Here is a 14885-nt window from a genome sequence, read left to right as displayed (position 1 = left end):
AACGGGTGGAAGACGGCGGTGAGCTGGTCAGCGTGTCCGCTCGCTAAAAGCGACTGACTTTAAAATAATATTTGTCTTTGTGAATGTGTGTGTGAGAGGGAAAAAGAATAACACAATAAAGATAGAAAAATAAAAAAATAAAGGAAGGAAAGAAAGAAAAAGACTAGCTAAAGTGAAGAGGAATGTTCCAAGATTTCCTCACGGATTTTATTTTTCTTAAGATGATTTCTCGTGCGCGTGCACGCAGGTTCACACACTTTCTCTCAGTCAGGATTTAAAATTATTTATTCTTTTACTCTCTCAAAGGTATTTCTCTCTCAATTCCTCAACCACCTACACGCACGCGACAGGTACACACACACAGAGGAGCCAGCGTGAACATATCTCGTCAGCTCTCCCAACTCCAGCTCTTCTCCGTTGATGACGGGTGCGTCCCATCAAGCGGCGCTAGGACCGTTTAAACGGGGTGGCCGCGTGTTTGAACTGCAAACAATGACACGGGCCACGTACCCTCGCACCCAGCTACCCCTACTGCCCCACTCCCAACTCGTCAGGTCCCGGGTCTTGCACCCCTCTACCTCGGCTCGCGGCTTTCGGAACCCGTGTTTGACCACCCGTTGTGAAAATAACAGACCCGAGCACCGAGCAGACGTTGGTTTGGGCGAGATGAGATGAGATGAGTGCGCCAGGTGGGCTTCAGGAGTTAAGTGGGACACAATGCACGAGGATCTTTTTCCTGACCAGGTGTGAATGACGTGCGACTGTTGGAAAAGGAACTTGGGAAGGGGAGAGGACGAAAAGGTGAATGATGAAGGATGGAGGAGGAACAAGAAAGTCTCGACAGTAGATTTTTTTTTTTTTTTTTTTACCTGGATCAAAGTTTTCCTTTCAAAGTAAGAGATGATGATGTTTAACACCTGATCAATCCACAACCGCCAGCATTGCGTATGTGGCTTACCCAATCTTCTTGGAACAGCTGCAGCTGACCGGGTGTTGAAATTCGAACGCCAGCCTCACTGGGAGGTATCACGGGAGGTGACATAGTATGACAGGTCTAACCGACACAGTTGCCGCCATGTCGTGCGAGGGCGAGCGGACTCCACAGATGTGCAAAGACAAGAGCTTAAGAACTCGGGGACAAACTGACATTCTCATGACTGTCTAGTAAATGTTGATGAGACTTACGATGTAGCTATCGGTCTTCATGCACATCTCTATCATCTGTATCCTTCCTGGCTTCGGTGCATTAGCCTGCATCCTTCATCCTCGCCTTCATCGTCTATCTCCAAGTGATGTATGCAATAATGAAGAAATGAGATAAAGACGAGGGGAACGACCTACACCGATGTTTCACATCACTGGATGTATATTATACAATTATTTATTATATTCCCTCATCAGCTTAGAAAGGAGACATGTAACCAAAATACTCCCTGTACCCTAGGAACGGGAATGAATCTCAAGGCTTGCCAGTATGTTTTCTCTCTCACTCTCTGTTGCTCCATTGTTTTTTCCTTCTCTTCTCTCCATCCCTAGCCTCGTTTCCTGACCCAGCGACGCGACTTTCTTTGCACGAGGGAGGAAATCAGTGGGAATATAGACACGCGCGCTCAACATCCCTGCGTTTGCACAAACCTCTGGCGACAGTTCGATTAAAGTGGGGCTGCCTCTCCTGTCGACATTAGTTCAGCTGTCGGGGGAACTGAGGAAACAGCACGAACTGGGCAGTGGGCCCTGACGGCTGATGAACTACAGACAGATGATAGGTCGACCCTGTACAACAATCTTAAACTCAGTCTACTGGTGCAGTGCGGTTGTTTGCTCGGTTGTTTATTTGCTAGTTTGGTGTGTGCGACTGAACTGTGGCCTTGTTTTAATGGTGGAGTCCTTTGCTGTTGCAGTTGTCATCATTTATATAATATTTCTAGTCACACAATTCTTTATTTCACTCGGTGATATTTGAACAACTAAATGATCTGTTCGCTTTTCAAACTGACCAGCTCGGTGGGTATAAAGCTATGCTTTTTCATATTTAGTATATGATTCTTAAAAATATCAAGCCGTCAATTTGGATTTTTTGTAAATGTTTCTTGTCTCGGCTGTTTATTATGCCATGCTATATCATTCGCAAATATCATATTCTTTCCACTGCTATTGAATCATTTAATCTGCTCAAGACATGGAGGGTGACTGCTTGATCGAAGGAGACATGCCTTGTCTTTTTCACGACATCTTTTGATTTTTTTTTTTTGTAGGTTTATTATTAATCTTAATTTAATTTTATGTGGAATATTTTTGTAGTTTTATTATAAATCTTAATTTAATTTTATGTGGAAGTTTTTTTCCTGTCACATCAGATAACTTTTATGAAGTCGATAAGTAAAAGTAGATATTTTAAAAATAAAGTAATGCATACAGACGAACAGCCAACCAGTCAGTCAGCAAAACAGTTAAAAAGGAGTCATCACATCCTCCACACACACCTACACACAAATGTTATTGGGCAGTTGAGTCTCTGTGCGCGTGCATGCGTCTTCGTATGCGCGCGTGCGTGTGACATTGTGTACTTATATGCCAAAGAAAAATCTGTCTTGTATTTTTAACGACTCATTTCTCAGAGAGGACTGAACTATTTTGACCAAGTGTTGTTATCTCAAGTTATTCAAGATACCTAATAAAATAAATTTATCGTGCTTGTATGCATGTTCGTACGAACATCTGTAATACGAAAGTTCTGTTTGATATTCAATGATTCATTATTAATTATTAACGATGCCGGTTGTTCTAACCTAGTCCCTATAAGGCCAACGAACATAACAGATAGAACATGATTGACGACATATACACATCAACATTTGCGAAATGAATTTATTTGGATACGGAGTTATCAGTCAAAAGTGTCCTTCTTTTAGCTTTGAACAACACAAACAAAAAAACCACGATGAGCCCTTGGGAATGACTGTGCACATGGAAAACACAAACATGCTCCAGTTTGCAAGAGAAAACAAAGGAATGTTAAAACTGAGGAATAAATAGCAAACAAAACAATAGCTTATATAAATAGCTATGGTTCGCAGACATGCCCTCAGGGCAATAGTTACTGGTGGAATGCAAATTTAGCGACAGGAGCATCAAACAAGATGCTCAGAACCAAATGCAAATGGAAAATGAGTATTTAATATAACAAAAACACAGTGGGAGCTGTTTTTATGTCTTCGAGTACGAGACACGTACGATGAAAAAGCAGAAAAAAAAAGAAATGCTTAAATGCTAATTTAAAAATCTGGAACGGAAAAAAAGAACTAAAAACGAACCCAGGAAAACTAGAGGAATGCAAATTTTAAAAGTAGAGTTCCATCAACTCTTGCTTTAAAAAAACCAGACATAGTTACTTCCGAAGAAAACGGAATAATTGTAATTCTGTCTTCACATTTTCTTCCATTTATAAACAATATCCTTACTTTCATTTATACACGTGTACATACACTCAGTCATAATTCGATCACATTGATTGAAATATCTACTTTAAATAGTCCTTAGTCATAATGCAAGTATCTTGTTATGTTTGAACAGTTGACATGAAATCAACAAATTTACATTCAAACCACAAAAGAAATTCCAGTCCAGTATTTACACTCATATAAATTAATATAGATGAACAAGTGGTAAGTCTTCGTATTCAGCAAATAGCAAAGGTCGTCTTCTTTTGACTGGTTACATTTTATTGGTCAGTAGTCTTTCTACAAAAGTAAACGAACTTTTTTTCCAAAAATTTTTTCTGGGGTGGAATGGAAGAAGCGAAAGTACATTCGAAGAACGTTTACGCGTGACTGCACGTGCAGGTTTCAGCCTCAGTGGCACGTGCGAGGACAGTTCCTGACTTTTACCTCTCGGCAAGTGTAAATTAATTTTTTTTCAATGATTATGATGTACTATTGCCTCATTATGTTGATAAATATGTTCTTTCTAACAAAACCGTTGCTATGGTGTCCAGTAGAGCGCTCAACTGTTTCATTTATTCTCAGTGTCGGACCTTTGAGAATGAGGGTGATGGTGGGCTGAGTGCGGGGCGGTGGGTTTATCTCTAGCAGGCTGGTCAGGTCGACCTCAGTTCCATCAGTAATTATTTCTAAATTGCACGTTCCTACTCATCATCATCTTATCACGGGACGCTTCAGCCACTTTGCTGCCTGTTTTGTTTTTTTGTTTTTCACTCTATCATAACTTAAAAATTTCTTCATTAAAAAATTAACAGCAGCCTGACTAAAATAGACTTTTAAAAGAAATTAACAAAAATTGTTCGGCAGTCTAGACTCACAGCAGGAGGCAAGAATACAGTTACAACAGGTGTACAACCAATGGAGACATCATGAGGTTGATACGAAAAGTTGATAACAGTCCATACATACCTGTAGAGGGGAAGGGGTAGTTTCCTACCCGACTTGCTCAGCAAATCTTTTAGGCTGGCTTTGCTGCGTTGCTCTCCACAGACACAAACAAACATCACAGATGCAGGTTCACAAAGGAAGTGATGGTCGTGCTGGGTGCAACCCCACAGTCCAAGCAGTGTTTTGTGGGTGGGTGGGGTATGTTCAGACCCCTTTTGTTCTTTGCGTAGTTTCTTTTTTTTTTTTAATGAGAAAACTGAAAAGTAGACTTCTTGTTTATTATCCGTGTTGAAGCACGTTAGGTCATTAAAGTCTTTACACTTGAGTGTTCACTGTCTGTTCCATGTCACCATCACCGTTCACACCACTCTTGGTTCGTGTTGTTTTATCGTTCAAATGTTGCTATTTCGGTTTTCTTTTTTTGAAAATGTCGAACGCCAAAAGGAGGCACTCATTGACCTCAGCAACGGTAAGCAGTCAGCCTGCACAGTACTCATCACCTAAAGCACCTGTTTCGTGTAGGAGGCAGGTACACATCAAGGCAAGCTACTGGCCGAGGCACAATCGTCCTGTGATGGAGACGATTTCATGATCCCGCCCCTAGGACAGGTGGTGTGGGAGAGCAAGGAGTAATCCTCCTTTCTAAATTGTTGTTCGTTTATTTTCTTTCTCTTACTTTCACTCTCTCACAGTTTTTTCCCCTCTTCAAGCTTCGCAAGTAAGGTTTTCATTAGAATGCCTGCCCCTGCTGTGTTGTTGACGCGGGTCCTAAGGTGTCTCTCATTTAGGTCTGGCAGGAGGACTACCCTCCTATCCCCCTTCCTTCGCTCTCTCAGGTGAAAACCCAACCGTGTCGACACCACAATGTTCTAGTTAGAATGCGAGCGAAGGAAAAGCACAGAATATTCGACGAGAGAAGGAACAGGGAGGAAGAACTGTGCCGGTGGGGATGAGGCCAAGGCGAGGTACTGTTCGCGAGGTGAACCCGGGAAAGGGAGGGGTGGTTTGTGAATGGATGTGAGGGAGCGAGGGCAGGAAACATAATGTGAGGTTTCTTACAAACTTCTTATTAAACCGCTTCTTTAAAAACGAAACATAAAACCTGCAAGACCCTGTTGGTGCTGCAATGGCCAGGGAATGTCGTTTTTGGTCTGGCAAAAATCAAGGGCAGAAACAAAATGCCGATGCCGAAACTAAGCCGTGACAAGGGTTGTCTATAAACATTTCATTCATAAGTAGCGCATTCCTAAACAGCTGTTTCCTAAATGGATAATCTGAGCGAAGAAGAACGAGGGTGCTGCATGTGCTTTAGTGTGAACAAGACCGTTAGACGTATCCGCGTTTATGGCATTGATGGCTTTCCATATTTCGGTCAAGATACCATGATGCCAAACAAACATCTTTAATTGTCTCTCAGATACTTATTTAGGTATATATGTAGCTACCTCCTTGCCCATTTTATACCGACAATAAAACTAGAAGTCTGACCTTTCAAATGTAGAGGGAAAAAATTGTCTTGCTTTGTTAAAATCTACAATTTTTATTAAAAACTTTACATCTTGGACAATTTTATTTTCTGCCATATATATTTTGTTATGTGACAGTAATGTTACGGTCATATTTTTACTGTTTCGACTTGTGAGAAAAGAATAAATTATTTAAACTGATAAAAGGTTGAGCTAGTTCATGCTTCAGGAAGCTGTGATATAAGAAAGGGATAAGTTTCCGTGGAAATATCTGATACACGACTTCTATGCCGATGAGAAGTGTAATCGAAACTATCATGATTCACGATAGCAATGGACTGTTCCGGTCATTCGTTCCACAGAGAAAGCGTGGGAGGAGAAGAACCGAGTTAAATTCGAACCCGAATGCACTCAAGCTGTTTGTTTTTGGGGCTTACAACTTCATCTTAATCATTACAGGAAACATCTACAGATAGCGAAGAAGAAGAAAGACTGCCACAAGCGGCAAACCGTGAAGCGTGACCTCTGCGCAGCGAGCCGTGACTTGGCGACGACTCACGTGCAGCCAGGGTCATAAAATCCGCAGTAGCCAGCAGATTGCAGCCGAGACATGGGCCCAGCTTTAGGGCGACCCCGCTGCTGACGGCTAGCTTGGAGTGGCCCCGTGCTTGGGTCATCGTCATCAGCCAGTCGTGACACGTCGCCGTGCCATCGATCCGATTAGCCAGTCACTCATGCGTGACTCACTGTCAAAGCTCGCCTCGGCGGGACGAGAGCAGACGACTGGCCGGCCACCTCACTCGAGCCGCAACTAGGTCGTCAGCAGGTCGAGAGACTAAACTTGTCGAGAGTTATCGCTCTTGAAAACATCGAGGAAAGAAATTTTTGTTTTTTTTTTCTCTCCCCGATATTCATCTTTCTCTCTCTTTGTGCTTAAGAAATCTGTAAGAGACTGAAACTGTACAAGCGACCGGAAGTGTGATAATAGTGTATGTGCTCATGCCTGCTTGCAGGGGATGGTTGAATCTCTTTCAGGCGTGCGCTCTCTTTCTCTTTCTCAGTGCGTTGGAGAGTGCGTGAGTCCGTGGGTCTGCGCGTGCTGGTGAGGGTGAGCGTGGGAAGGGGGAGGCGAGTGCTGATGGGGGTGCGGGTGCGAGTGTGGGTGAGGGTGTTGAGAGAGGGAGTGCGCGTACATGGGGCCAGGCCCGGGCGAGATGGAGTGGCCGCTCATGGAGTGCGAGGACATGGCCACGGACAGAGCTGTAGACATGGCGCTGGACATCCCCATCCCACACCCCAGCGGTGACCCGCCGTCGCTGCCCCCGCCCCCTGTCCCTGTGCTACCCAGCCCCATGGGCGGAGAGCCGCAGTGCAAGCGGGATTCCGGCCCCGGGGAGTTGCCGTCCGAGCCGTCGGGCATCAACAGGTCTCCGTTCATGGCGTTGGGTGGCGTCATACGCTTTTCCTTCTGGCGGCGGTTGCAGAACCACACCCGCACCACCTCCTTCTCCAGCTGCAGCTGGTCGGCCAGCTGCGAGATCTCCGCTGCTGAGGGTTTGGGGCACTTGATGAAGTGCGACTCCAGCGCTCCTTTCACCGTCACCTCGATGGACGTCCGCTTCTTTCGTTTGCGGCCTTGCGCGGCGATCTTGTCGATGGAGGTGGACGAGCCTGTCGTGGAGTCGGCCTCCTCCAGCCACTTCTGCAGCAAGGGCTTGAGCTTGCACATGTTCTTGAAACTCAGCTGCAGCGCCTCGAAGCGACAGATGGTGGTCTGCGAGAAGACATTGCCATAGAGCGTTCCGAGGGCCAGCCCCACGTCGGCCTGGGTGAAGCCCAGCTTGATGCGGACGCTGCTTGAACTGCTTGGCGAAGACTTCCAGGTCGTCGGAGCTGGGCGTGTCCTCGTCAGAGGGAGGTTGCGGGTCCATGTCGGGGTCGGGATCCCGTAGAGCGCCGCGCGTGGTGGTGGGGCGACATGACGCCGTTCATGTTCATGTGGTAGCCGTACCCGGGGTGCTGCAGCGGCCGCTGAGCACCGTTCTGCATCATGTGATGATTAGGAGACATGGGTGAGTGCCAGTGTTGAGTCTGGGCGGGGGCGGCAGCTGCTGCTGAGTGGGGCGGTGGTGGAGTGTACCTGGATGGGCGTGACCACCCCCTGCCCCGCCCCCTCCGCCGTTGCCCTGCTGGTCCATGCCCCCCACATGCTGACCGCTGGCCAGCTTCAAGTCCTGCACGGTCATGTGTCCGCCGCCCATGGGCTGACCCCAAGTGACTCCCCGTGTCGTGGGTCAGCCAGGGGTTGGCGTGGTGGCCTCCCAGGTGGCCGTTCTGCGAGACCGTGTGCTGCGGCGACAAATACTTCATGCTGTACTCCTTCATCTCAGCGCCCACCAGGTCTCGGTGGTTCATGTACTGGTGACCCCCGCCCAGCTGCATGCTGTTGTGACCGTGACCCCCCATGTGCTGCCCGGCGCCTGACAGCGGGGACCCCACTGACCCCAGGTACAGGCCGGTGCTGGTGGCAGCCATCTTTGGCTACCTCGCGTTCTTGACCTCTTCACATGCACCGCTTCCGCTCACAGCACCTGGTTCATGTACCACTTCCGGTTAAGGTAACTGGAACAGACGACACCTGCGCTGGTGGTACCTGAGACAAACAGCAGATAGTGGCATTCAAAGGTGGGATGGAAATGGAAGACAGTCGGTAGACTTAACTACGACAGTCAGGTGCGACAATTGGTGTCAGTAACCGTTGACACCTGTCGCCAGTTTTTACAGTTCACGACAATGTCTAAGGATTAGGTTTAAGTCCATATACCTAGACTTTATCTACTTAAAGGCCTTGTAGATGCCATGAGTAAGGCTTCAGCTCGGAGGTGTATAGCGCCATCTTGAAGCTATTTTACAGCCCTCGACACAGTTTCACGGGTAAGACTGTGCTGATGCGAACACTTGGCCATGTGTCACACGACCTGTAGTATCGGTTGACAGAGCATGGCGGGTGTCTCATTACCCTGACACTTTCATGTAGAGTATTCTCACAGCGAGGGACGAACAGTTTTTGATTAGTTTTTCGCTGAATCAGTTCTGTATACCGAGCCCAGCATTTTGTAACAGTGTCGTCTGCTTATTTATGTACCTCCACCTTCTACCTTTCACACACCCGTATGATGCAGGTATGTTTGTATCTACCCTTCTGTGTTGTATTTGTGTGTGTGTGTGCGTGTGTTCCTGTCTTCTTGTTTAGAATGTCTGATCAGGTGAAATAAACGAAATAAAATGAGTGGGTTTTTTGTTTATTTATTTTTTCTTTGTTGTTTTTGTCCGACGAATATTTTCACAACCTTCTCAGAAAGACAGGTATGCAAACAGTCATGCGAGTCGAGTGTCCCACCTAACTTTCCAGCTTTAACATTGATCACATTGATTCATATTGTATTTTCCTCTCATGCTTACGCAGTACTCGAGTAATCGAAACTAACAAGAAAAATAAACAAATAAACATGAATGGGCTGCCGATGTCCAGATCCATCAAGCAGTAACTGTGTCTGTAAGTGTTCCTTTTGACTGCCACGACATCGAACACACCGCACGTTTCCCACCAGGTGTGCACACAACACCTGAGCTTCTCGATCACTATCGAGTACACACGCGCACACACACACGAACACACACATTATGACAGGACTAGGGATAAAAATCATTTGTTACCTTTTGCCTTTTTCGCTAATTTTATACCTTTTCGGAGAGACAGAGGAAATAACTGGAACTGAGGCTTTAATGATAACATATTGGAGACAAGAACAACTTTTGAAAAAAAAAAAAAAAGAAAGAGACGGAGAGATATGAGGAAGACATGGAGGCAGACAGAAGTAACCAGTCAAATGAAGTCGTCCTTTCAAGAGACAGTTTGTCTGATCTTTTCTTGTCACCGCCGCCGGTATTTGACCAGATGTTTTAACACCAATAGAAAAGACGATGATAGCATGTAGAAAGATACCCCGGCCGCAAGATAAACACCCGTATGTCGCCATAACTGTAGGGTGTTATTACTCAGACCAAGTCCAACCACACAGCTGCAAGCAAATGTTGGTTTTGCTGCCAGTTGTAAACAAACTTCAGCGACTAAAGTGGATAGAGAAGATCAGAAAAACACAACAGGTTTTTCTTCATTTGTTTAAAGTCATTTTTCTCTTCAACATTTTCTGAACCAAGATTCCGATTTCTCTTTCAAAACTCTTGTGGCCGCATATTGATGATTCATCACATCGAGGGGAAATCGGGAGGATGTTTGCAATAGGCACTCCCGTGGTTAGAAAAAGGGATGTGAATGAAAGGGAGGGGGAAGCAGGTTTCTAGCAATGTATGTTCTCAAAATGAGAGGACGGTGTGGTCCTTTAATAACTCGACCTCATATGAGAAGTTTGATTAAAAGTTCTGCAATTATATCTTTAAAATCCAGGCTAACAACTGATGAATCACATCGTTGATAGTGACAGTGAAAGGAGGTGGTGATGGAGGGAGGAGGCATCTATTTTTTTTTAAACTAGATTTTAAAAAATCACAAACATGCAGAATTTTAACTATCAAATTATTTAACAATGATGTCAACTAATTCGACTCAATATGAGAGAAAACTGGAACAGATGAAGAAGTGAAGTGTAAAAATTTACTTACATATCTTACACAACTATAACACTTACTTATTATAGATATAAAAATTTACTTACATAGGTATGAAAAGTGAGAAGATGGTAATTATAGAAAATAGCGGGTTGGGCCATCTCAAATTCTTGCGAAGTTTTGTCAAAAATTTTTACAAAGAAAGAAAATATACTGTGCCAGATGTGCTCACATTTATGATCTTTTATAGCGACATCAAACTACCACTAAACCGATAGGTCAAGTGGCTTGACCTATGTTTACTAACAAAAAAGTTATTTGACTGCTGGGTTCATTTTGCAGCATCCGTTGAAGGAAGAACATGTTAGTAATTTGTAGAAATCGTTTATGTGTCATACACTCAGGCTTACCTGTCAGAAGTATTTTGTTTTACTTCTTTAAAGGGCATACTAGTGAACAAATATAGACAAACGTTTGACAAATAATCACGTGACCGTCAACGTACGAACACAGTCCGTTCGAGTTTGTCATTGTCAGTGTTCAGTTTTCTTTACATCCCTTGTGATACAGAAAAAATGTCTAGTCACAATGTCGAACAATGTGTCCGGTAGAAAAAGAAAAGAGGGGGGACCCTTTGTTTGCAGGGAGACCGCCTCCCCTTACACACATGTATGTGTGTAGATATGTATATGTAGGTAGGTGCGCGCGCCCGCTTAAACACTCGTTTTAGCTATCTTGCTATCTCAGCTGTCTCATACTAACCGCTGCTTGTCTCTCATGAATCACACCTTCCATCAAACAGAATGATTCTGAAATGACACATCTATAAACAGCTGTTCAGTCAGGTTTCTCTTTAGCTAGAGAAGTATTGGTTTACTAAAGTAAATCAAAATATCATATGACATAAATACTTAAATGAAGGATAGAAAAAAAAGAGAATAAAACCCAAGCAGCTGAGAACTGTTTGCTGTTAGGATAGAGTGGCTGCATGACTGAAAAAGTTGACCTCACTACAATAGTCTCCAATAAATACTTTTCACAGCACTGTGATGCCCTACAAAAATATTCCTCTTCTCTTCCTGTCTTTGCGTCTTTTTCTCTTTCTTTTATTTTCGTCTTTCTCTCTCTTTTCCCATTTTTGTTTTAATTCATTAGCTAACCCGATTTCAGGAAAGAAAGGCGCTAGCTTTTACAGATATTTCATAATCTATAAATTGCCAACGTGACTTGTGTGCCCGTGCTGGGTGTGATGCTATTTTTGGCAACTAATGAGTCACTTTGCGGTTGTAAGCACTAATTACACTCATTCCGCACTGCCGAACCTTCTCGTGGGCTGTACATCTCACACTGCAGCACAAACAACACATGCACCTAGAGACCTTGAGCCATTTGGTTAGTTTTACTACACTCACTCCTTCCCGATATACTCCTACTGGTAACATATCAACAGTTTGGTTTACAACTGCATCTCATCAATCAGAATTAGTTCTGGCATGTCATTTCTGCAGCTTAGTAACATTAGTTGTAATGAACGAAAAATTTTCTTTCTTGAAATTGTAGGTAACAGTAAAAAAAATGCAGTCCATTTAATTATTTATGAATTTTACCAATTATATGGGTCAAGAGATATCTCTTCTTGACATGGAATATTGCTATCAGACATCTCGTGCAATGAGATATACTGTTATGTATTTCCAGATGAGATGAAGAGCAGATTATTGAAAAAAAAGTTGGCAGGGTAAAGAATAAGAAGGTAATCATGATGTGATAGATGTTTACAATGTAGAAGAATAATCAGAAAGATATAAATAGTAAAAATAATAGTGCTAAGGTAGATAAAAATGTAAATAGTCAATAGTCAATAGGCTATATGCGGGACACAATGTTGTTGACGCATGAAAAGCAATTATCACAATTATCACAATTATCATCTTTAACGACGAGAATGCTGGCACTGATGATCGCCACAAAAGAAGTGTTACCTCGAACAGCATTTCCTTGCAGACTGCTGTATACAATATGTCTACAGTCCGCCTTTGTAGACAGGAAAGTGAGAGACGAAATTACTATTCCGGTCTCTAGGACAAAATACCTTGCATTACTTCAATTACCTGGTGCAGTCGATTACCCACGAGACTGAAGTGCTTGGAAACAAAGTATGGTTATGGAAACTTATTCTTGAAATAAAGAATTTGGGGGCAGAGAGGGTATACTGGGGGCACGTTCCTAGTCGGGCACCAAACGAAACCAAGGCCATCCACGCACGCGCACGCGCACACGCATACATGCATGCAAACATAATTTTTCCATATCTTCCTCTCTCTTTCTCTCTCTCACACACAAATTCAAATGAAATACCGTTTTGAAGTCTAGAAATAGTTCAAGGAAAATGAAGGTTAAAATATAATTTGTCTGGCTGCCCTAGTCACTATATAGGACATAGCGCTGACTAGTGTCGAGCAAACATCTCACGAGCGCCTTCTGGTGAGTAATTCCCGTCAGCCCCACCCCCTACTGTGTCCAGAACATAACCCTTCGCTCCACACCCTCCTTCTCCTCCGTGACACAATGTCCCCTGACCCCCCACCACACTTTCACAACCGTCAGACCGAGCCACCCTCAAATTCCGAAAACCTGGTTTCCGAAGTGGGACAAGACCGAGGACATCTCGCTGTCCTATTCTCAACACCCTTACCGGGACCACTTCAAACGGAAAGTATTAACAGTGTGACGGATATGAGTGACCCTCATGACCCCGCTCTTATCACCGGTCCAGACGGTGCATCTGGTCGCCAACGATAATTCTTCATCTCTCAAAGACGTCCGGGCTGTTGTTCCGTCTCAGACTGTGGAGAAGTCGATCGGCTCCAGGGTTGGAAGCAGGTAAGCGTTCAGACACTGAAAACGCTTTGACAACAAGTACAAAGGACACTGCAACTGCCCAGCCTGTCCTTTCTCTCGGTCCAGACAATTTTACAGCTGCCAGTCTGTTGTCGGTTGTATTCACTGGACAACAATGTTGTTTCTAACGAAATCCGGTGTTAGGACACTGACGTCACACACTAGCCTTAATACTGAATTATCAGAGCCGAGCGCTCCTGTCTGTGTAGCTTGGGGACGCGGTCCACGACTACAACTAAAGTAACCTGACGGCCTGGGAGTGGAGAAGAAAAAAAAAAAAGAAGAGGTGAGGGGAAAAATGGCGTGAAAGCTTGAATACAAGGCTCAGGTGAGATAGTCAACATCGCAGACCAAGGTGAATAGAAATAAGATCATTTACCTTCGTGCGCTCGCGTAAAGCCGTGGATGAGGAGGTTTAATCCAAACAAGTCGACAGGCACCTCCTTGGTGAGAAAGAAGTAAATAGATGTAGGTATGAATCCACCTTCACCAGTGGTTTGTGACCGTTCCCTCTTTTTTTTCGAAAAAAAGTAAAATAATTATAAAATCACTCCATGTAACGGTGCGGTTATTTCAAATTTGGAAGGAAACCACTCTCTGTGGGCTGAAGGAAGGTTCTGTTGGTAGAAATCGCTGATGGTACTGCGGGGGATCGGCCACGAATTCAGCACACGAACCAGCTGTGCAGTGATAAACTGATAGGAGCACACAAACACTGCGACGAAGTGCGAGGCGGCAACAGCAAAGCACGGGCCCTCGCGCTCTCTCTCTCACTCGCTCACTCTCTCGCTCCCTCGCCAGCTCTAGCATGTGAGAGGAGCTGATCAGACTTGCAAAATCCAAGCTGTTCGTCTCCTCTGTTATTCATGTATTGTGGATCCATGGGACGAAACGCCCGGCATTATCATTTCGAGATGACTGATGGAACGCTCTCCCATTGGCCGACGCCGGATTTTGATTGACAAATCATTATGAGCGATTAACTTGCCACCGCAATGTCCCCCTTGACCCGATTGGTGGAGCCGCGCGCTGGCGCGGGAACCGCGTGGTCTCCGCGTGCTGGTTGTGGGCGGGGCTAAACTGAGCCCGGGACAACCCAGAGGTCTTTTCTTTTCATGGGAGACGGACGCCACCGCGACAACGTCGACAGACACGATGTTGTCAGCGCGTCACATGACTTACCGAGCGGGGTGGTTGTAGGTAGAGGGAGGGGGGATAAACGGATACGTACGTAAAAATGGTTCACCTGCCCGCACGAAGCAAACAGAGGGAGGGTAGGGGAACAGCTAGCAAGTCCTGTTGTTGCCCACTCGCCATCTCATTTCCACCCCTTTACTTTCACACCCCATTTACCGGCTAAAGCTATCGACTTCACCTCACGTAACCTCGTCTGCTTGTACCCCACCCCCTCATAAAGACAGGCCGCTGCCGCGAGCTGTAGCGTGTCTGTGAGTCTGACGTCACTGGGGGGGACAAGGTAATAACACTGAGTACAGTTCCC

General features: G+C 44.9%; 1 protein-coding gene across 1 annotated transcript; it reads right to left on the bottom strand.

Annotated features, from left to right (window-relative positions):
• Positions 1 to 2850: 2850 nt before the first annotated feature.
• Positions 2851 to 14374, bottom strand: LOC112566205 (POU domain, class 3, transcription factor 4-like). The gene is given in 4 exon segments (XM_025242225.1): positions 2851 to 7703; positions 7705 to 7813; positions 7815 to 8507; positions 13764 to 14374. Coding segments are annotated over 3 exon segments (1476 nt in total). The 5' UTR covers positions 8390 to 8507; positions 13764 to 14374; the 3' UTR covers positions 2851 to 6911.
• Between the last annotated feature and the right edge of the window lie 511 nt (positions 14375 to 14885).

Source organism: Pomacea canaliculata, linkage group LG6 (genome assembly GCF_003073045.1).
Source record: "Pomacea canaliculata isolate SZHN2017 linkage group LG6, ASM307304v1, whole genome shotgun sequence".
In the NCBI taxonomy this organism is placed as follows: Eukaryota; Metazoa; Mollusca; class Gastropoda; order Architaenioglossa; family Ampullariidae; genus Pomacea; species Pomacea canaliculata.
Note: the sequence above shows the minus strand (reverse complement) of the source record. Positions and strands in the feature narration are given on the sequence as shown.